This window comes from Mustela lutreola, chromosome 10, assembly GCF_030435805.1.
Source record: "Mustela lutreola isolate mMusLut2 chromosome 10, mMusLut2.pri, whole genome shotgun sequence".
Classification (NCBI taxonomy): Eukaryota; Metazoa; Chordata; class Mammalia; order Carnivora; family Mustelidae; genus Mustela; species Mustela lutreola.
Window position 1 is genome coordinate 108,774,950 of NC_081299.1, and position 20,651 is coordinate 108,795,600.

Consider the following 20,651-nt stretch of genomic DNA (forward strand, 5'->3'; position numbering starts at 1 on the left):
TGACCTCTCTCTCTCTCAAATAAATAAAATCTTTGGAAAAAAAAATAAAACATTAAGAACCTAAGGTGGTGGGGCGCCTGGGTGGCTCAGTGGGTTAAAGCCTCTACTTTCGGCTCAGGTCATGGTCTCAGGGTCCTGGGATCGGGCTCTCTGCTCAGCAGGGAGCCTGCTTCCTCCTCTCTCTCTCTGCCTGCCTCTCTGCCTACTTGTGATCTCTGTCAAATAAATAAATAAAATCTTTTAAAAAAAAGAACCTAAAGTGGTTCAATAGTAGTCAATTTATTGATATTTATTTTTGAAGGAACTATTATCTTCTGAAGTCATACCTTTTTCACTGAATGTTGGTTAGTTTTTGACCAAGTCTTTTCTTTATTGGTTCTGATGACACAAAAGAGAAAAAGGAGTTAACCTGTCAATCTCTGTGTTCCCATACCCATAAAAGACAGTGGTTGTTTAGAGAATCTGTTAGATTTCTGAGCTTTGACTCACTAGGAAGAGGTGCCATTCTTTAGATTCTGTGTGCTTGCTGAATTAATGTTTGTTGATAAATATGCCACTTTTAAAAAGATTAAAAGTGAATTAGCTAACAACAAATTGTATTCTGACAAAGTTAAGTTTTACCTAGTTAAAATATGGAAAAAGAAATTATATGTTACTTTGTTTTGTTAATTTGGTGTGGAGAGATTACGTTAAATCATATACCAATATTGTCAGAGTCAGAATGATAGCCTTGTAGAAATCTCACTTCTAGGTTCATGACATGAAACCTATCTGCAGTTTTTCTGTTAGTTTTAGATTTGGGTAAAGCTTACATTTTTGGTGCATATGGTGATGTTAAACCTAAGGTGAGTGTGGCAGTCTTGAATATTTTGTTATCTGGGATACCATTTCTTATCTGAGACTGTACTGTTACTTATAAAATGTGGGGTGTTTTTTTTCTTACATTTTTTTTTCTTTCTTCCTTTTACTTTTATCTTCAGCTGGCAATTCTTTGGTCCAACAAGGTGGACAGCCACTCATCCTAACCCAGAATCCAGCTCCAGGTCTTGGCACAATGGTTACTCAACCAGTGTTGAGGCCTGTCCAGGTCATGCAGAATGCCAATCATGTGACCAGTTCTCCTGTGGCCTCACAACCAATATTCATCACTACACAGGTGAGTTAGACTCAGTTCTGGTGCTGCGTAGGGGAAGAGAGAAAAATACTGAACCATTGGCGGCTCTAACTTAGAACTCTAAGTCCTATCTTTTGACCTGGCTTTCTCATTTGCTGTTCTTTAATTTGATACTGATTTTTAAAGAAAGCCAAATGTAACGCTCCTGGTAATTTCCTCTTCCAGTCCTTTAGAGGGCTGTTAAGTGATTTGATTGAGATCTGGGCAGAAATTAGTGGGAAAGCTTTGATTAGGAAGCTTTAACACTTGGTCCTTAACACTTCCTGCCCTTTGCTTGGGCTGTTTTTCTTAAAATGGGGTGAGTTAGTTGACTCGTGAAATTGGTAAAGTGCAGGGATTATCTTTGGAAGAGAAGGAGGAAGATGACTTATTTGACATATAACGTAAGTTATATGACATATAACGTAAGTTATATGACATATAACGTGAGTTGAAGTTGAAAGCCTAATGCTGAATGTGTAACATAAAGGCAAGTGTTTCTCTCTGCCTGTGGCTTCCTGAGTTAGAAATTCTTTTCTTAAAAGTTTGCCAGAGGTTTACCGCCTTTGAAGTGGACTTTGGGAACAATTTCTTAACAATTGTTTTGTGCTGGGCACCTGGGTGGCTCAGTGGGTTAATCCTCTGCATTCAGCTTGGGTTATGATCTCAGGGTCCTGGAATGGAGGCCCACACTGGGCTCTCTGCTCAGCAAGGAGCCTGCTTCCTCCTCCCCCTCTGCCTGTCTCTCTGCCTACTTGTGATCTCTCTCTGTCTAATAAATAAAATCTTTAAAAAAACAACAACAAAACAATTTTTTGTGTTGAATCACTCCAGTGAATATTCCTGGTGCCTTTTTTTTTTTTTTCCCCCCTTCTTGTGTGCCTTTATCTGTTTAGGGGCCAGTTGGTGGATGAGGTATTTTTTAAGCTGAGGTTCTTTTAAGAGGAAGTATGTTTTCCTTTTTGCTCATATGTACTAAAGCTTATTCTTCAGTTTTGATATTTTGTCACTCAAAAGTTTGCCAAAATTCCTAGATTTCTCCATCTCAGTCATTTAAAAGTTATACCTCTAGAAAAAGAACCACTAGGTAAGACTGAATTTTTTAAGATGTAGTCTTATTGCAATCTCTGCTAGTGTTAGCTGATCTCCATGTTAAAGATCATTTTGCTTTTTAATGCAGGGATTTCCTGTAAGAAATGTCCGGCCTGTACAAAATGCAATGAATCAGGTTGGGATTGTGCTGAACGTACAGCAAGGCCAAACGGTTAGACCAATAACACTAGTCCCAGGTAAGGAAAAATGTCTACCCATTCAAAATAAACTGGCATCCGGAAGATTTGTTTTTCTTGTTTCAGAATATCCTTGGTCATTTAAAAAGTGTGTTTAAGGAAAGTCTAAAAATGCAAAGATCATACTGATTTAAGCTCCATTTTTAAGCTAAATTTTTAAAAAACTTTCTAACCTTTGACCAGGATGGTGGTTTTATTTTTCTTTTTAACTTTTTACCACCCTTCAAACAGGGTTTATATAGTCCTTTTCTGGTGTTTTAGTCAGCTATTACGTGTGTTATCCTGAAGGAATATCATTAATGAAAACTCCCAAATTGCACATTTCTTAATAAGTCTATTCACTTACATGGTGGGATTATAAACTTTATTTTGCTTTAATTTTATAGCATAGATTTTGGATATAAAACAAATGACCTATCCTTTGATGATAAATTTGCCAGTGACTAGTTAGTAGTTTTTTTTTAAAGAAACTAAATTAAAATACTTTTTTAAAATCTTGTGATTTTCCTCCACAGTTCTTTAGTTCCTGTAAGTTTACTGCAATTCAGGCCAAAAAAATCTTAATAAATTGTTCTTTGGGTGCTTCCATAAGCTCGTCTTCCTAAGTTTTTGTTGTTGTTCTCAGAGCCCACACAGTGCTTTTGGCCTTAAGTCTAATGAATTTAACTTACCTAGTTCTGATATTTCTATATATTTGTTAATGGAATTATTTACAGCTGAGCAAGGAGATTGACCTCTGGGATGCTAGTAGAATGGCATAGTCAGTTTTCTGTTTGAGTTCATATGAAAGACTGGAAGACTCCTTTAGTATCCTGAGAGAGAAAGCTGGCTTTATTTTAGGACTGCATCTGCCCTTTGGCCTTATATATATGCACACTGCCTCCTATCTGTACTTATCCTTCCTCTTCCAGTATTGAGGTCCAGCCACTTTTGATTAAATTCTTGGGATAAAAAAGGCAGTGTGGTAAGGTGTTGTGAGAAGAGTTGATAGGAATCTTCTTTCTTCAATTTAATAGGGCTGATTCCTTACTATAAGATCTTTTATCACCTTGGATATGTATTGTCTTGACAATAGAGTGTGTGCTACTCTTGTTCACCTCTGATGGCCACCAAACACTTTGGGGCAGTAACCTTTTCTTGTTCTAGTATTTTCAGTAAATACAGGTAGAATGTATGAGAGGTGAGCTTATTGACCAAGCTTTGGTGCTTTTCTTTGTCTCTTTTTTGAAGCCCCAGGTACCCAGTTTGTTAAGCCGACAGTTGGAGTCCCACAAGTGTTCTCTCAGATGACCCCAGTGAGGCCAGGCTCCACAATGCCTGTGCGGCCCACCACCAACACCTTCACCACTGTCATCCCAGCTACTCTGACCATTCGGAGCACCGTCCCACAGTCCCAGTCCCAGCAGACCAAGTCCACACCCAGCACCTCCACCACTCCCACTGCCACACAGCCGACCTCACTGGGGCAGCTAGCTGCTCAGCCTCCAGGCCAGTCCAGCCAGACCCCCAATCCCAAGCTAGGTGAGCCCTGGGAAGTGGAGATGGCAGTGCTGGGCGGGGGGCAGTGGGTGGAGAACAGATGATTTTCACTTGGCCAACATAGCTCCCTCCTTCCCCTCTCCACCTGCAGTGAGCATTGCCAGCTTTGTCACTGTGAAGCGACCTGGGGTTACAGGTGAAAATAGCAATGAAGTAGCCAAACTGGTGAATACTCTTAACACCATCCCTTCCCTGGGCCAGAGTCCTGGGCCAGTGGTGGTATCCAACAACAACTCTGCCCATGGCTCCCAGAGAACCAGCGGACCTGAATCTTCAATGAAAGGTACAGTACTCTGAAAGACGGAGTACCCAGTCATTCAGAAACATTAATAAAGTATTTGTTACTTTAGCACTTTATGCTTTGAAATAGAGACATAAAATGTAGTTGCCACAGTTTGTTCTACAAAAAACTCTAGTGTAGGAAAGGGATAGCCACTGTGAAAAGTGTAACTAAATCAGCTGTAAGGAGATAATTCTGTGTTTCTTGTGCTGTGGAGATGAGTGAAATGGACCAGTTGATCAGAGATGGGTGGGATAATAATAAAAAGAAGCTTCACAGAGGAGATAGATTTCTACACAAGATTTTAAAGTTGGGATGTACTAGAGAGGTTTTCAGGTGTAGACAAGATATGAGCATAAGGATTTTCAGTGGTCTAGAGCAGAGGTCGGCAAACTTTCTCTAGAGGACCAGATAGTAATTTAGGCTTTATGCACTAAATATGGTCTCTGCCCTTATGGTACAAAAGCAGCCACAGGCAGTACACAAACAAATGAGCATGACTGTGTTCCACTAAAACTGTTTATGGTCTCTGAATTATATGTAATTTTTTAAAAGATTATATTTATTTATTTGGCAGAGATCACAAGTAGGCAGAGAGGCAGGCAGAGAGAGAAGGGGATGAAGGCTTCCCACCGAGCAGAGAGCCCAATGCGGGGCTCCATCCCCAGGATCTTGAGATCATGAACTGAGTCGAAGGCAGAAGCTTAACCCACTGAGCCACCTAGGCACCCCTGAATTATATGTAATTTTCATGTGTCAGAATACCTTATTTAGCTTTCATTTCAACCATTTAAAAATGTAAAAACATTTAACAAATGGTATCAGAAACATCAGGCATCCACATCCAGTGAAGTTGGACCTAAACACCGTATGTAAAAATTAATTCTGCAAACCAAAGACCTAAACGTAAGAGCTGAAACTATAAGAGAAGAAAACAGGGGAAAGCTTCATGGCATTGAATTTGGCAATGATTTCTTGCATATGACACCAAAAGAAAAATATAACAGTAGATACAGGAATAATAGATAAAACGAGACTACATCAAATTTTAAACTTTCTGGGTATCAAAGGACACTGTGAATAGAGTGAAAAAGCAGCCCAGTGAATGTGAAAAAATATTTGCAAATCATATATCTGATAAAGGGTTAACATCTAGAATATATAAAGCATAACTCAAAATAAAAAAAACAGCCCAATTAAAAACTGGGCAAAGGAGTTGAATAGACCTTTCTCCAAACAAGATAAATAAATGGCTGTTAAGCACATGAAAAGATGCTCACCATCACTAATGATTAGAGAATTGCAAATCAAAACCATGTTGAGATACCACTTCACACCCATCAGGATGGCTCTTATCCAAAAAACAAAGTAACAAGTGTTGGTGAGAATGTGTAGGTATTGGAACCCTTGTGCATTGCTGGTGAAAATGTAAATTAGTATGATGGTCTCTCAAAAAGTGAAGTATAAAATTACCATCTGACTCAGCAATTCTGCTTCTGGGTTATGACCCAAAAGAATTGAAAGCAGGTCCTCGGGCAGATACTTGTATACCCATGTTCATAGCAGCAGCATTCACCATAGCCAAAAAGTGGAGGCAGTCTCCAAGTGAGCATCAACCAATGAATAAATAAACAAAATATGGAATATACATAAAGTAGCATATTGTTCAAGGAAAGAAATTCTTGTAAATGCTGTAACATTCATGAACTTTGAGGACATTCTGCTAAGTACTAAACTAAGTTGGTCGCAAGAGGACAAATACTGTATGATTACACTTAATATGAGGTACCTGGAAGAGTCAAAATCAGAGATGGAAAGTAGATCAGGGGTTGCCAGGGACTAAGAGGAAGGAGGAATGGGGAATTGTTAAATGGATAGAGTTTCAGATTTACAAGATGAAAAGAGTTCTGCTTGTACAACAATGTGAATATACTTAACTATACCCTTGAAAATGGTTAAGAGGTAAGTTTTAAGTATGTCTTACCTCAACTAAAGAAAAAGTTGTATAACCTCCAAAAAAAGTAAAATCCATTCCTAGCTCATGGGCCAAATAGAAATTTGGCTGGATTTTGTCTAGGAGCTGTGATTTGCTGACCCCTGGCCTAGAGTTAAAAGAATGGTCCTCATAATGATCATTCATGCTTGCGTATCAACCTTAATATGCCTTTCAGGGGTTGTTTAACATTTCTTCAAAGGGCCAGTAATCTGTTTCTAGTATCATCTCATTAATCTTATCAATGCTTCTTACTTCTTCCAGTGACCTCTTCTTCCATCCCAGTGTTCGACCTCCAGGATGGTGGACGGAAAATATGTCCACGGTGTAATGCTCAATTCCGTGTTACTGAAGCTTTGAGAGGTCACATGTGTGTAAGTGATAGCAGTTTTGATGGGGATCCGGCCTCAGTGGCTACCACTGCATACCTCCTCTAGGATTAGGAGCATGTGAAGCAGGGACTCTGAAATGACTTAGAAGTTTCTTAAAGGGTTATGCTCCTTTCTGGCCTATTTTAGAAGAGTTTCATACTTTGGAATGTAGAAGGATATATTTAAAGACTCTCAAGTAGATTGGAACATATGCAACCTTAATTCCTTGGTTGTGGTTGATTTTGAAACTACACAGGAGCACAGGAGGACAGGTTTGTTAGGTAATCCACTCAAACCAAGTTGACCTTGGTTTATTTTCTTCCTTTTTTTTAAAGCTTGCTTTATTTATTTATTTATTTATTTATTGTTTGACAGAGAGAGAGAGAGACAGCCAGAGACCACAAGCAGGGAGAAAGGCAGAGGAAGGAGAAGCAGGCTCCCCTTGGTTTATTTTCTTCCTTTTTTTTAAAGCTTGCTTTATTTATTTATTTATTTATTTATTATTTGACAGAGAGAGAGAGAGACAGCCAGAGACCACAGGCAGGGAGAAAGGCAGAGGAAGGAGAAGCAGGCTCCCCACTGAGCAGGGAGCCCTACATGGGTCTCCATCCCAGGACCCTGGGATCATGACCTGAGTGAAAGGCAGACACTTAACCAACTGAGCCACGCAGACACCTGTATTTTTTCTTTTGTAAGATTTTATTTGAGGGAGGGCGCCTGGGTGGCTCAGTGGGTTAAGCCGCTGCCTTCAGCTCAGGTCATGATCTCAGGGTCCTGGGATCGAGTCCTGCATCGGGCTCTCTGCTCAGCAGGGAGCCTGCTTCCTTCTCTCTCCCTCTCTGCCTGCCTCTCAGTGTACTTGTAATTTCTCTCTGTCAAATAAATAAATAAAATCTTTAAAAAAAAAAAAAAAGATTTTATTTGAGGGACTCCCTGAGCAGGGAGAAGGACAGGCAGACTCCCTGCTGAGTGGGGAGCCCAAGATCATGACCTGAGCTGAGTCAGATGCTTAACCAACTGAGCCACCTAGATATCCCTCAGTTTATATTCTGTTTATTGTCCTTGGATGAACCAGGAGTCATTAACCAGTTCTCATTTCTAGCCTTTTCATTTTTTTGGTATTAGTCCAGACACAAAGATTGGAATTTCTTCTTGCTGGGGAATTCAGAGGCAAGTTACGCTAGTAAGTGGTTGAAGTATCCAAGGCAGGAAGGAGAAATACAAGATACTGGGTTAGGAGAGGCATATGGCTATAAATAAATATCCATTAGAAGAAGCCATAATCCTAGAAACACTATAGAAAACTGAAGGGTGAAACCTGGGTGAGAATACCTGGAACCAAACCATTCCCAGGTGATGTTCATGAGGTTGGGGAGTTGGCATATCCCAGCCGCCAAGATAACTACAGTGATTTTCCTTTATAGTACTGTTGCCCAGAAATGGTGGAATACCAGAAGAAAGGAAAGTCTGTGGATTCAGAACCCAGTGTCCCGTCAGCTGCAAAGCCCCCATCCCCTGAGAAAACAGCTCCTATTGCTTCCACACCCTCTTCTACACCTATTCCTGCTCTGTCACCGCCTTCCAAAGTACCAGAGCCAAATGAGAATGTGGGTGATGCTGTCCAGACCAAACTCATCATGCTAGTAGATGACTTCTACTACGGACGGGATGGTGGCAAAGTGGCCCAGCTCACAAACTTCCCTAAGGTTGCCACATCTTTCCGATGCCCACATTGTACCAAAAGGCTAAAAAACAACATTCGGTAAGTGTTGAAGAGCCTCAGAAGTTAACCCTGGATGAGAAATTTGTCTTTTCTCTTTGGGCAGTAGTCCTGTTATCCAATCTAAGGATTATCATTAAATCAGTAAGTGGTACTACAGAAGGAGGAGGTATTGTGGGAATAATAAGAGATAACTTTGCGTGGGGTAAGGGAAACCAGTACATCTTTCCACAGAACTCTTAGTTTCAAGAACCCTTTTCTGGGCTCAGAAAAGGACTGTCCCAAGCAAGGCAGGGGGTGGTACATAATATGTGTTCTGGGATTCCCTGGCTGCTGATTTTTTTGTTTTCTCTACTTCTTGTGCTCTGCTACAGATTCATGAACCATATGAAACATCATGTAGAACTCGATCAGCAGAACGGTGAGGTAGATGGTCATACTATCTGCCAACACTGTTACCGCCAGTTTTCCACACCCTTCCAGCTCCAGTGCCACTTGGAAAATGTTCATAGTCCTTATGAATCGACTAGTAAGTTTGGAAACTCTTAAACTGTAGGGGTATGTTTTGTTCTTCATTGAATGGCACTGGGAAGAGCCCATCATTTTGTATGAATATCAGTTTAGAGGAAGCCCTTTGCACATTTCTAATCAATTCCTTACTTCATTCACCCTTTATTCTTAGAACTTAGACTTCTCTTCAAGCCTGAATTGAATTCAGTGCTAGAATTGTTAGGGGCTTTGGTTCAGGACCACTGTAACGTGTTGTAATGTATACAGTGTAATGCAGTGGGTGCCTTACCGAGATCATCTATATTTGCACCTCCACTTTAGTTAGTACCCTGGTAGGTTTTACATAAGACAAAAGATAGCATTATAAACATAAAATACCATTAAGACAGTGCTTTCAGTGAAATGTAAGATGAGGTGTGGAATGTCACCTTCACTATACATCTAACAGATGAGGAAATACAGAATGAACACAGACTCACAAAAATTAAGTCATTTACTTGAGAGCGTACATCTCTAGTAAAGTGCCATTGTGAGGATTTGAGACCAGTCTTCCTGGAATATCTTCTGTATCTTTCAGGGAATTTCCAGTTTTGTTGTACTAAGATAAAAATTATATAAAGGAAAATGAGAAAAAGACAGTATATTTATTTATAAACATATGCATTGTATAATACCAATGATAGGTGAAATAGTTTACAGAAAGGTCATTGGGGCTAGATTTCCCAGAAAGTCATACTTAAAGTTTTTAGGATCTTTATTTACTTATTTTTCTTTAAAGATTTTATTTATTTATTTATTTGACAGAGAGGGAACACAAGCAAGGGGAGTGGGAGAGGGAGAAGCAGACTTCCCGCTGGGCAGGGAGCCTAATGTGAGGCTCTGTCCCAGGACCCTGAGATCATGACCTAAGCAGAAGGCAGATGCTTAATGACTGAGCCACCCAGCTGCCCCTAACTTTTAAGGTCTTTAAATACAAGTAAATAAATAAATAAATAAATAAAAGATTTAGACAGATGAAAGTAATAAGAAAACCTTTTAGGTGATGGGAAACTGTATGAGCAAACACATGAAGAAATATGCATGTCATCTCTATGCTTTTGCTGCAGATTAAAAACCTTAACTAAAAATGAGTTAAACAATAAGAATATCCATTATATTGTTTAACTGAGAGTCCTTGAGGTAGAGTAAACTTGTAACCCAGAACTTGAGTGTTCTGCTATTGTTCTCTTGTCTCTGGCTTGTAGCAGGGTGGCTGTATTAATCTCGGGCATTACATTCAGACACAAAATAGTGCGGACAAGGAATAGAGCGTATCTTCCCATGTCTTTCCAGAATCTGTTTCAGGAAAGCATTGCTTTCCCTTTGTAGTTCCTTGGCTTTGGCAAGAGTAGTGGGATTGCCATTCGTGGCTTACTATAATGTTGGTCTATAGAAATACAATGTGAGCTACATATGCAAGTTTAATTTTTTTAGTAGCCATTTTTAAAAAGTAAAAAAAAAGGTAAATTTAAAAGTTTTTTTTAACAACTTCTTTTTTTTAATAACTGTTTATTGTTTCTTTGTTTTGTTGTTAAGTAAGCTCTACACTCCGCATGGGGCTTGAACTTACAATCCTGAGATCAAGAGTTGCATGCTTTGACTGACTGAGCCAGCTAGGCACTTCTGAAATTAATTTTAATAGTATAATTTATTTAACTCAGTATATCCAAAATATCACTTCAGCATGTAATCAGGATTTAAAAATTAATGAGATGGTAGAACTTTGGACTGATAATTCGGAAATAGACTAGATACTGGAATCAACCACTATGCATTTAGTGGCAGAGTAGCCAACTTGGTCTTGCTATAGGGCCCCAAAGTCTTCACTGTCAGTGATGGAAAATCTGAATAACTCATCTACACTTCCTAGTGAATACATTTTTTTTTTTTTGAGATTTTATTTATTTATTTGACAGAGATCACAAGAAGGTAGAGAGGCAGGCAGAGAGGGAGGGGGAAGCAGGCTCCCCGCTGAGCAGAGAACCCAATGTGGGGCACTATCCCAGGACCCTGAGATCATGACCTGAGCCGAAGGCATAGGCTTTAACCCACTGAGCCACCCAGGCACCCCCATCTTATTGTTAATTTATGTGTGGAAAGATAAGTTTTTCCTTATGGGTAAAGAAATTCCCAGTCAGAACCTCATCAATCCTTTTCACTTTCCACTCTTGTTATGTCTGACTTTTAATTTTTGAGTATCATGTGACTTAAAATTTATATTGATCAAAAATCTGAGAAATTGTTAACCCAAAGAGGTAAATTACATTTTTTATATTTCACTGTGTATCAGTTTTATTCTTGGATTCTTGTGTAAGTCCTCTTTCCCATACATATGGCAGATCCTGATAAAAGTAGCTTATTTTTTAATATTAGTATTTTTGGACCCATTGCTTGCTTTCTTTCTTTTTTTTTTTTTTTTTTTTTTTTTAAGATTTTATTTATTTATTTGACAGAGATCACAAGTAGGCAAAGAGGCAGGCAGAGAGAGAGAGGAGGAAGCAGGCTCCCCGCTGAGCCGAAAGCCTAATGCGGGACTCGATCCCAGGACCCTGAGATCATGACCCGAGCCGAAGGCAGCGGCTTAACCCACTGAGCCACCCAGGCGCCCCCATTGCTTTCTTTTTAATTTTGAAAAAAATTTCCTTTTCTGCAGTAGGTTTTTTTTTTAACCTTTTTTTTTTAAGATTTTATTCACTTATTTGACAGAGATCCCAAGCAGGCAGAGAGGCAGGCAGAGCAGGGGGCAGTGGAGAGGAGTGGGCTCCCTGCTCAGCAAGGAGCCCAATGTGGGGCTCGATCCCAGGACTCTTAGACCATGCATGACCCAAGCAGAAGGCAGAGGCTTAAGCCACGAGCCACCCAGGTGCCCCTCTGAAGTTTTTTGTTTTTGTTTTTTAAGATTTTATTTATTTATTTGAGAGCGAGAGAGGTCAGCAGGAGAAGCAGACTCCCTACTGAGCAGGGAGCCCGATGTGGGACTCTATCCCCGGGACTCCAGAATCATGACCTGAGCTGAAGGCAGTTGCCCAACCAACTAAGCCAACCAGGCGCCCCTAAAGTGTTGTTTGTTTTTTGTTTTTGTTTTTTTTAAGATTTTATTTATTTATTTGACAGAGAGAGATCACAAGTAGATGGAGAGAGAGAGAGAGAGAGAGGGAAGCAGGCTCCCCGCTGAGCAGAGAGCCCAATGCGGGACTTGATCCCAGGACCCTGTGATCGGGACCTGAGCGGAAGGCAGCGGTCCAACCCACTGAGCCACCCAGGCCCCCCCTAAAGTGTTTTTAAATGAAATTACATACATAATGACATGTCACCCCAAATACTTAAGTATGTATCTCTAAAAAATAAAAACCCTTCTCTATATACAGCCATAATACCATTGTCAAAACCTAACAGAAGCAGTCATAAATCCTTAATATTATCTATACCTAGTCCATTTTCAAATTTCCTGAATTGTCCCAAACATCAGTGGATCATTACACTTAAATTATCATAATAGTATAATCTTAATAGCATTATGTTTTTCTTCATACTTGTTTAAGGGCAGTAGACTGAAGAAGAGGTAGAGCTGAGGGAAGGATGCTTCAGGCTTAACCATGGTCAAATGCTGGGAAGGAACTTGTGTGGAAAATGACTGAACGAAGAGGGAACTAATTGCTTGATAAAGTCTTGGGATAATAGGGAATGAGGTTGGCTGAACCTTAGGAAGGTATAAGATATCTATCCTTTCTTTCCTTCTTTTTTTTTTTTTAAAAGATTGGTTTATTTTAGAGAACGAGCATGCCCACATGAGCAGGGGAGGGCCATAGGGAGAGGGAGACAAGCAGACTCCCCACTGAGCACGGTGTGCCTGATCCAGAGCTCCATTCTAGGACCTGAGCTGAAATCAAGAGTTTGGATGCTTAACCAACTGAGCCAGTCAGGCGCGCCCCTATCCTTTCTTTCATAATTTGGAAAACAGAAAGCAGAAGCTGTAGTAGTTCACTCCTATTTTCTCAAAGTAAGAGACTGTGTTAGGTGTCAAGGACATGAGGGTCATGGTGCTCAGAGGGACTGTGTTAGGATGGCCACTTTGCAAAATTAGTTAATTCTATCTCCTGACTGGATCTTTCCATACCAGCTCTTCTATGGAACTAGAACAGATGCGGATGGTTAATAGAGATGTCTTAAATCCACTGGTGACTTATGTTTCTATCTCACTGATTTTCTTGGTATGAGATAATCTATATAAATGTTAGCATGGTGTTTATGTGTTAGGATATTTAATTAGTGTTGTTACTATTGATGTCGTATGACAGCTGTATCAAGAGAGCCGATACATTGGTTGTAGGAAGAGCTTCAAGGTTGAATGAAATTGCTCAAGGAGAACACAGAATAAGAAAGGTTAAGGCAGAAGGTTGGAAAGGACCAATATTTAAAGGTGTTCTAGAAAAAAAAAAGAAAAGCAATTAATGACAAATTGAATTAAGAGGCAAAGGGGGGAAAGGAGAAAATATTGTCTTCTTTTTTTTTTTAAAGATTTTCTTTATTTGAGAGAGAGAGTGTATGTGCACACAAGCAGACAGAGCATCAGGCAGAAGGAGAGGGAGAAGTAGGTTCCCTGCTTGTGGGATTCAATCCCAGGACCCCAGGATCATGACCTGAGCTGAAGGCAGACGCTTAACTGACTGAGCCACCCAGGTGCTCCCCAAATATTGTCATTTTTTTTTTTTTAAGATTTTATTTATTTATTTGTCAGAGAGAGAGAGAGAGCAAGAGCGAGCACAGGCAGAGAGGCAGGCAGAGTCAGAGGGAGAAGCAGGCTCCCTGCAGAGCAAGGATCCCGATGTGGGACTCGATCCCAGGACGCTGGGATCATGACCCAAGCCGAAGGCAGCTGCTTAACCAACTGAGCAACCCAGGCGTCCCAATATTGTCATTTTTAATTGATACTAGTTACTATTTCCCAAACATGCCATGCACTTCCATATCTCCTTACCTTTGTTCTCTTCTCTTGGTTGCTCTGTCTGGCAAACCCCCCCTGTTCTTTCAATGTTCAGCTTATATATCTTAGAGTTCCTCTTAATTCTTCTGGACAGAATTTTTTTTATTTATTTGTGTCTTTGTAATAGGTCTTACAAATGTCTAGGCAGTGCTTTTTTTTTTTTTTAGCTTTTACTTATTTATTTGAAAGAGAGAGATACAGTGAGAGAGGAAACATAAGCGGGGGAGTGGCAGAGGGAGAAGCAGGCCTCCCACTGAGCAGGGAACCCAGTGCAAGAATCCTAGGACCCTGGGATCTTGACCTGAGCTAAAAGCAGATGCTTGACGACTGAGCCACCCAGCCGCCCTCTGGGCAGTGCTTCTAAATGGGTTGCCATACCCCTTTGAAATAAACACAAACTTCTGAACCCTCTACCCAGAAAGTAAACATTTTACTCTTCTGCAAATAATTTCAGGGGCTACCAGGGTTCCCTAAGGCATCGTCCATGGACTCCAGATTAAGGATCCCTGGTTTTTGTTTACTTTAAAGAATTATTTCAGCTTCACTCTTTTGGGGAACAGGGGTTGGATATTTTCCAGCAAATGCTTAAAGCTTCAAATTTACAATTTCTACATTTGCAAAAACTTGAAAATAATTCCATTGACTATAAGAAAATTATTTTGTCTCTTTATTTCAAAATATGTAGCAATTAAAATTACTACCAAAAACTCAGAATTGCAGTCTTATAAACTTGACAGAATGCCAGTTTCAGAGTTTAATCATCTCAACAACTCATAACAAGGCAAGAACTTCTGTTCATGATTGTCAGTCTTTGAGGACAAATTCTTATACTCATTTAGGAGATATTTGGTAAATGTTTGGAATTCTTCATAGGAGACGATCATTGTCTGTCTTTGAGCTTAGGGATCAAATAGTGTAGTAATTTAAAATAACTCACTTGGCAATGGTATGTAAAGCATGGACACTGTATTTATTGGAGAGATGAGAGGTATTGGAAGCCACCTGATTAGTAGTAGCAATCATGTGGGCTTCTACCAAGTTTTTGTCTCTGAGAATGGAAAAATGACCATTCCTAGATACATTCTGAAATAATGGTGACAGAACATAGGGGTGTAGACTCAGAGATAGTGCTTAACTGTAGGAGGACGTGGGTAAGTGCGAGGGGAAACAACCAGGAATCAGGAAGAGGTTGAATTCGCGTTGGTGATAGAATATCCAATTAAAATGTCTTATAGAATCTAGAATAGAGCTTTATAGTAAGTCTGAGCTAGAGGCACAAGGAAAAGAGATGTTAAGACAGAACTGGTTTAAAGAAAGAAGAGAGTTAATGATTTACCGACTATTGAAAGTGAAGATAGAGAAGTCAGAGGGAATAAAGATTATGAGTTAGCAGGACTTTGGTCTTACTTTCAGGTGGATTTATTGATTATTTTTCTTCTTACAGCCAAGTGCAAGATCTGTGAGTGGGCGTTTGAGAGTGAGCCACTATTTCTCCAGCATATGAAGGATACTCATAAGCCTGGAGAGATGCCTTATGTCTGCCAGGTATTGCCTTTTCCTTTAGGGAGCTTTAGCCATTTTGCCATTTTGCTCTCAGGCTGAATACAAGGAATCCATAAATGAACATTGCTGCATACCTACTGCATACACTCAGATTTAGGAACTCTGGGGAGATCCAGAAGAAATAATAAATCTAGGGTCTGTTTTCAGGATTTTCCGTACTAGAGAAAAACATTAAAGGAACATGTGCATGTACCCAGCCAGGGAACCCAGTCAGAGAACAAACACATATACTGCAGGAGTGTGTCTCCGGAAGTGGCTCCGTAGAGATGGACAAAGAAGACTTTACTCCTCGTAGTCACAAAATGTATTCTTAGACTTTCTTGTCCATCCCCTATTTTTATCTTAATCCACAGCTGAATCTATCACAAACAGCCCTGCATTACAGAGTCAGAATAATAATTTGATTTCTGTACATTCAGGAAAACTTATTTTGACCTTTTTGTTGCTACCTCTTTTTTAAGGCCTCAGTTGTTCACTCTTAGCTTATTTTCCCTCTTATGTGACTCAGGTGTGTCAATATCGCTCCTCCCTCTACTCTGAGGTAGATGTCCATTTTCGGATGATCCATGAGGATACTCGGCATCTGCTCTGCCCTTATTGCTTGAAGGTCTTCAAAAATGGCAATGCATTCCAACAGCATTACATGAGGCACCAGGTACCAGGCGCCAAGCAGTTCCCATATTCTCATTCTTAAAGTCTTATGGATGCTGGGGCCAGGGCTGAGCTAGGCAGATAATTTTGGTAGAGAAGATACTGTATATATGTTTGCAAAAATTTGCCGAATTGCAGTAATATGCCATGCACTGAGCTAGGTGCCAGGGATTTAGTGATATACAAGACCAGTAGTAGAGCATGGAGAATATTGTGTTGGGGAAGTATAAGATAAAGAAAAGCATATACCTATTTTGGAAGTCTGCTAAAGCTTCCTTAGAAGAAGAGTATTCAAGATCTGAAGTATGAGGAAGGGTGAGCCAAGTGAAGTGGGATGAAAGAAGAGTGTTCTCCAAAGCACAGAGTGAGAGTATGGAGGTTCAAAGAAGTAAAGGAAGTTCAATTAAAGGAAGGAAGTGGTTTGAATGTGGGCTACAAGGGGAAGGTTGGAAATTAGGAAACAGGTGATGGAGAATCCTGTAAGCCATGAAAAGGAGTTTCAACTTTATGAGTCACTGGGGAGGCATTAAAGGAATTTTTTAAGTCCTGGAGTGGTAAGTTCAAATTTGTTTTAAGTTATGATTATACTGGCTGCAACAGGAGAATGAATTGAAAGAGCTCAGGACCAGAGTTAGGGGGACACATCAAAGGCTCTTGGTTTAGATGAGAGACAGTAGTGGCTTTTGGCTTTGAAATGAAGAAAGGATAGTGTTGAGAGATAACTGAGAAGGTAAGTGGTATTTATGATTTAGAGATGGATTTGGTAAAGGTAGTGAGAAAGGAGTTAGGAATAGTGCCTAAAATTCTGGCTCGGGAAAAATGGATGAATGGTGAAACTATGTATTGAGATAGAAACATGGTAGAAAGAAAGGTTGGCGGCAGAAGTGGGGATTACATGTTTGGGTATTCTGAGTTAGCAGTGTCTGTGGACAGCAGCTATAGTTGTCTGTTAAACAGATTATCTAGGTCTGAAACCTGGGAGAAAAGCTTGGGTTGTGGAAAACATACTTAGGAATTATATAAACCAAGTGATTTTTTTTTTTAAGATATTTTTTATTTATTTATTTGACAGAGTTCACAGTAGACAGAGAGGCAGGCAGAGAGAGAGAGAGGGAAACAGGCTCCCTGCTGAGCAGAGATCCCGATGCGGGACTCGATCCCAGGATCCTGAGATCATGACCTGAGCCGAAGGCAGCGGCTTAACCCACTGAGCCACCCAGGCGCCCCCAAGTGATTTTAAACATAGAAATTGTCATGTTCCTTCACCCCCAATTAAGAATAAGATGAAGGCTTAGAACCTCTGAAGACTCTGTCTACAAATACAGTACCTTACTTAGTCCTAGGAGGAAATCCAGAAGAGACTTGATGTCAAGGAAGCTGAAGGGAGGAAAGTGTTTTGAAGTCAGGGGTATGATCTGAATGTTGGAGCACCATAGATGTCAAGCCATAGACACCAAGATGACAAGCACCATAGAAATTTAGAGGCCAGCCTTTAATTCAGCAACGTTGATAGGAGCCATGTGGTTGGTTAGGAGAGTGGAAGTCAGATTTCAGCAGGATGAATGAAGAAGAGGAAGGAAATGGAGACAACTTTTTTTTTTTTTTTTTTAAAGTTTCAGAAGGGGAAGATTGAGGGCTGGCACATCCAGGGAAAGAGGTAGCAGAAGAGAATTTGTCGTTGCTTTTGTGTTTTGTTTTTAAGATGGAATAAATAGGGCCTTGTTTTAAATGCTGCAACAAAGGAGCCACTAGAAGAGGAGAGTGAAGGTACATAGAGAAGGCACAAAATGGAGAACCACATGGTTGCACCTGTGCTGAACACTTGCCTGGGTCTGCACTCACGTGCCTGCACTCTCACGTGTGAGCTCCGTCTTGGGCTCACACACTTAATTTGCATAGGGGTGACTGCCTATAATCCCCCACATGTGTATTGCAAAGAGCAGTGTGGAAATTGTCCCTTGTACTCAGGTAATGGAGCCTTGTTATCCTGGGAAGAAAACCATAGACCTGAGTCCTGTTTCTGAAGGACTTCAATACTAGGCAGTCTGAATCCTCAAACTGGTCTCACAGGAAGAGGTGCATGTATATATATTGAAGTGTTAAGAGGAAAGATAGCAAGAAATAGAAAGGTATAGAAAAGCTATAGAAGAATACTGTTATTCATGTTAAAGAAAAAGGACAAACAGGGAGGTCATGATTGGAGATGTGTGTGTGTGTGTGTGTGTGTGTGTTATGTGGCTATGTCTGAAAGAATACTCAGGAAACTAGTAGCAAATTGTTTCTGTGCAAAGAGGTGGAGGGTTGGAATTGAAGGCAAACTTAAAATGTGAAGGCGTGGAATAAAAAGTGATGATTTTTTTTTCCATCATGTACATTTTACTGTGTTTAAAAAAAGAAAGAATATCCAGAAGTAGGTAGCACTGTCTGCATTATAAAGACAAAATAGGGGCAAGTAAAGCTTAAGCCGCTAATCCACATTGTTAAACCAAGTCAAGAAGAGATGGTTGGAGGACCTAGTCATCCTGGCTGTGAGTCTGCCTTTCTTTGGGACCATGGGACGTGATGATTCTCAGTGGTAGGTTTGGTGTTGTGTATTTCTTCCTCTTTCAGTTATCCACAGAAAGGGGGAAGGAATGATTGTTAGCATGCATCTGCCTTCTCATCAGGGAAGAAAATTTATTGGGAATCTTTAAGGGATTTTCTTTCTTTCTCCCCCTTCAGAAGAGGAATGTTTATCACTGCAACAAATGCCGGCTGCAGTTTCTCTTTGCCAAGGACAAAATTGAACATAAGCTTCAGCATCATAAAACTTTCCGTAAACCCAAGCAGCTGGAAGGTTTGAAACCAGGCACAAAGGTAAAAGACTTGTCACTGTATCTTGTATAGATCCAAGTGGAGGGGAATAGAGATTATTAGTATTCAAGGTTTAGCATGGCTGGTATCTAATTTTTCCTTCCCTTGGCTCGCAGGTGACAATCCGGGCTTCCCGAGGGCAGCCACGCACTGTTCCTGTTTCCTCCAATGATGCACCTCCCAGCACCTTGCAGGAGGCAACACCCCTGACCTCCTCAACGGACCCTCTGCCTGTCTTCCTTTATCCCCCTGTCCGACGCAACATCCAGAAGAGAGCTGTTAGGAAAATGTCAGTGGCTTCTGGAGGCTGGGGGCCGGGTGGGCACGACTGTTCCTATAGCCAGTGTAATCTACTAGCCTTTTTAGCAGGATCTGTTGTCTGAAGCCCCCACAATTTGAGGACTCCTGGGGCAATAACAGGAATTTTCCTTGTTTCTCAACAGGAGTGTTATGGGTCGGCAGACATGCCTGGAGTGCAGCTTTGAGATTCCGGATTTCCCTAATCATTTCCCTACTTACGTTCACTGCTCTCTGTGTCGCTATAGCACCTGCTGCTCTCGAGCCTATGCCAACCACATGATCAAGTAAGTCTGGGTTAAACCAGTGATCTTATCTCCAGAGTCTCCAGAACTCATTTTATTCCCTCCTTCAGCTCTTAGAGCTGTCTGTCCATCTCTCCTAGTAGGATAAGAGTCAAACCCATGTTCATTTGACTTTGATGGTCTGTGCTCTGATTTTGTAGGATTTTGCTACTCAGAGTATGGCTCAAACACCAGCAGCAATAGATGGGAGCTTGTTGGAAATTCAGCCCTTCCTTCCAACCCCAGGCTATTGAGTCAGAATGTGTGTTTTAATAGCTCTTCTGGTGATATATATGCATATTAATAGAGAATATTAATATGGAAGGAAAACTGGCTTAGGTTGAGGTGAAGATGGATTAAAGTGGCATCTCTTTTGTTGGGGCATTGTCAGAAACTGGTGATCTCTTGTTTAATGGTCAGAACCCCCTAACTCATGCTGTTTTTTCTTTGTCTTTCTCAGCAATCATGTTCCACGCAAGAGCCCCAAGTATTTGGCTTTGTTTAAAAATTCTGTGAGGTAAGGGAAAGCTTAGTGATGGTCTCTTAATTTTCCACATTCATAACATTAAATCCTTTTAATTAACTTGGGGGAGGTACGTGAATTAATTTGAGAAAGAGGAGAAAGAACATTCTCTTTTTTTATCAGGCCTCAGATTTTATCCCTAGTGTCATTGATATATTTGTTTTATATACTCTTGATTCTTTTTCTTAGTGGTATCAAGCTGGCTTGCACTTCATGTACCTTTGTTACCTCTGTGGGAGATGCCATGGCCAAACATTTGGTATTCAACCCCTCTCACAGATCCAGCAGCATCCTGCCACGGGGTAAGTAGTAGAGATGGGAGTTAGTTGGACAACAGAAAAGGAAAATAAGGATATAAGTTCTACCATATGAGTCAGGAGCCTCTCTACCTAGGCTAGCTCATTTGGTGTTCAGATGGACATCACCAAATTGGAAGCATTCCAGCCTGACATTTATATAAGACTGGAGGGCTTGTTTCTTCTCTGAGTTAACATTTTATTGTCTCATTTTCTATAGGACTCACTTGGATGTCTCACTCAAGGTAACAGAAACTCACTTCATCGTTTAATTTCTATTTTCAGTGTATTTCATCTTTTTTTATT

General features: G+C 40.4%; 1 protein-coding gene across 5 annotated transcripts in view; it reads left to right on the forward strand.

Moving 5' to 3' along the window:
- The window catches only part of POGZ (pogo transposable element derived with ZNF domain), a 49,730-nt gene that overhangs the window by 25,279 nt on the left and 3,800 nt on the right, over positions 1-20,651 (forward strand). For 3 of the 5 annotated variants that reach the window (XM_059138582.1, XM_059138585.1, XM_059138583.1), the window contains 15 exons: positions 981-1,156; positions 2,334-2,442; positions 3,673-3,963; positions 4,046-4,264; positions 6,519-6,628; positions 8,050-8,387; positions 8,720-8,874; positions 15,323-15,423; positions 15,950-16,096; positions 18,814-18,948; positions 19,062-19,234; positions 19,389-19,529; positions 19,987-20,043; positions 20,239-20,351; positions 20,566-20,590. In XM_059138582.1, the coding sequence (XP_058994565.1) occupies positions 981-1,156; positions 2,334-2,442; positions 3,673-3,963; positions 4,046-4,264; positions 6,519-6,628; positions 8,050-8,387; positions 8,720-8,874; positions 15,323-15,423; positions 15,950-16,096; positions 18,814-18,948; positions 19,062-19,234; positions 19,389-19,529; positions 19,987-20,043; positions 20,239-20,351; positions 20,566-20,590 (2,290 nt within the window). The remainder of the gene's footprint in view (positions 1-980; positions 1,157-2,333; positions 2,443-3,672; positions 3,964-4,045; positions 4,265-6,518; positions 6,629-8,049; positions 8,388-8,719; positions 8,875-15,322; positions 15,424-15,949; positions 16,097-18,813; positions 18,949-19,061; positions 19,235-19,388; positions 19,530-19,986; positions 20,044-20,238; positions 20,352-20,565; positions 20,591-20,651) is intronic. The other 2 variants (XM_059138586.1, XM_059138584.1) reach the window with 1 other exon arrangement.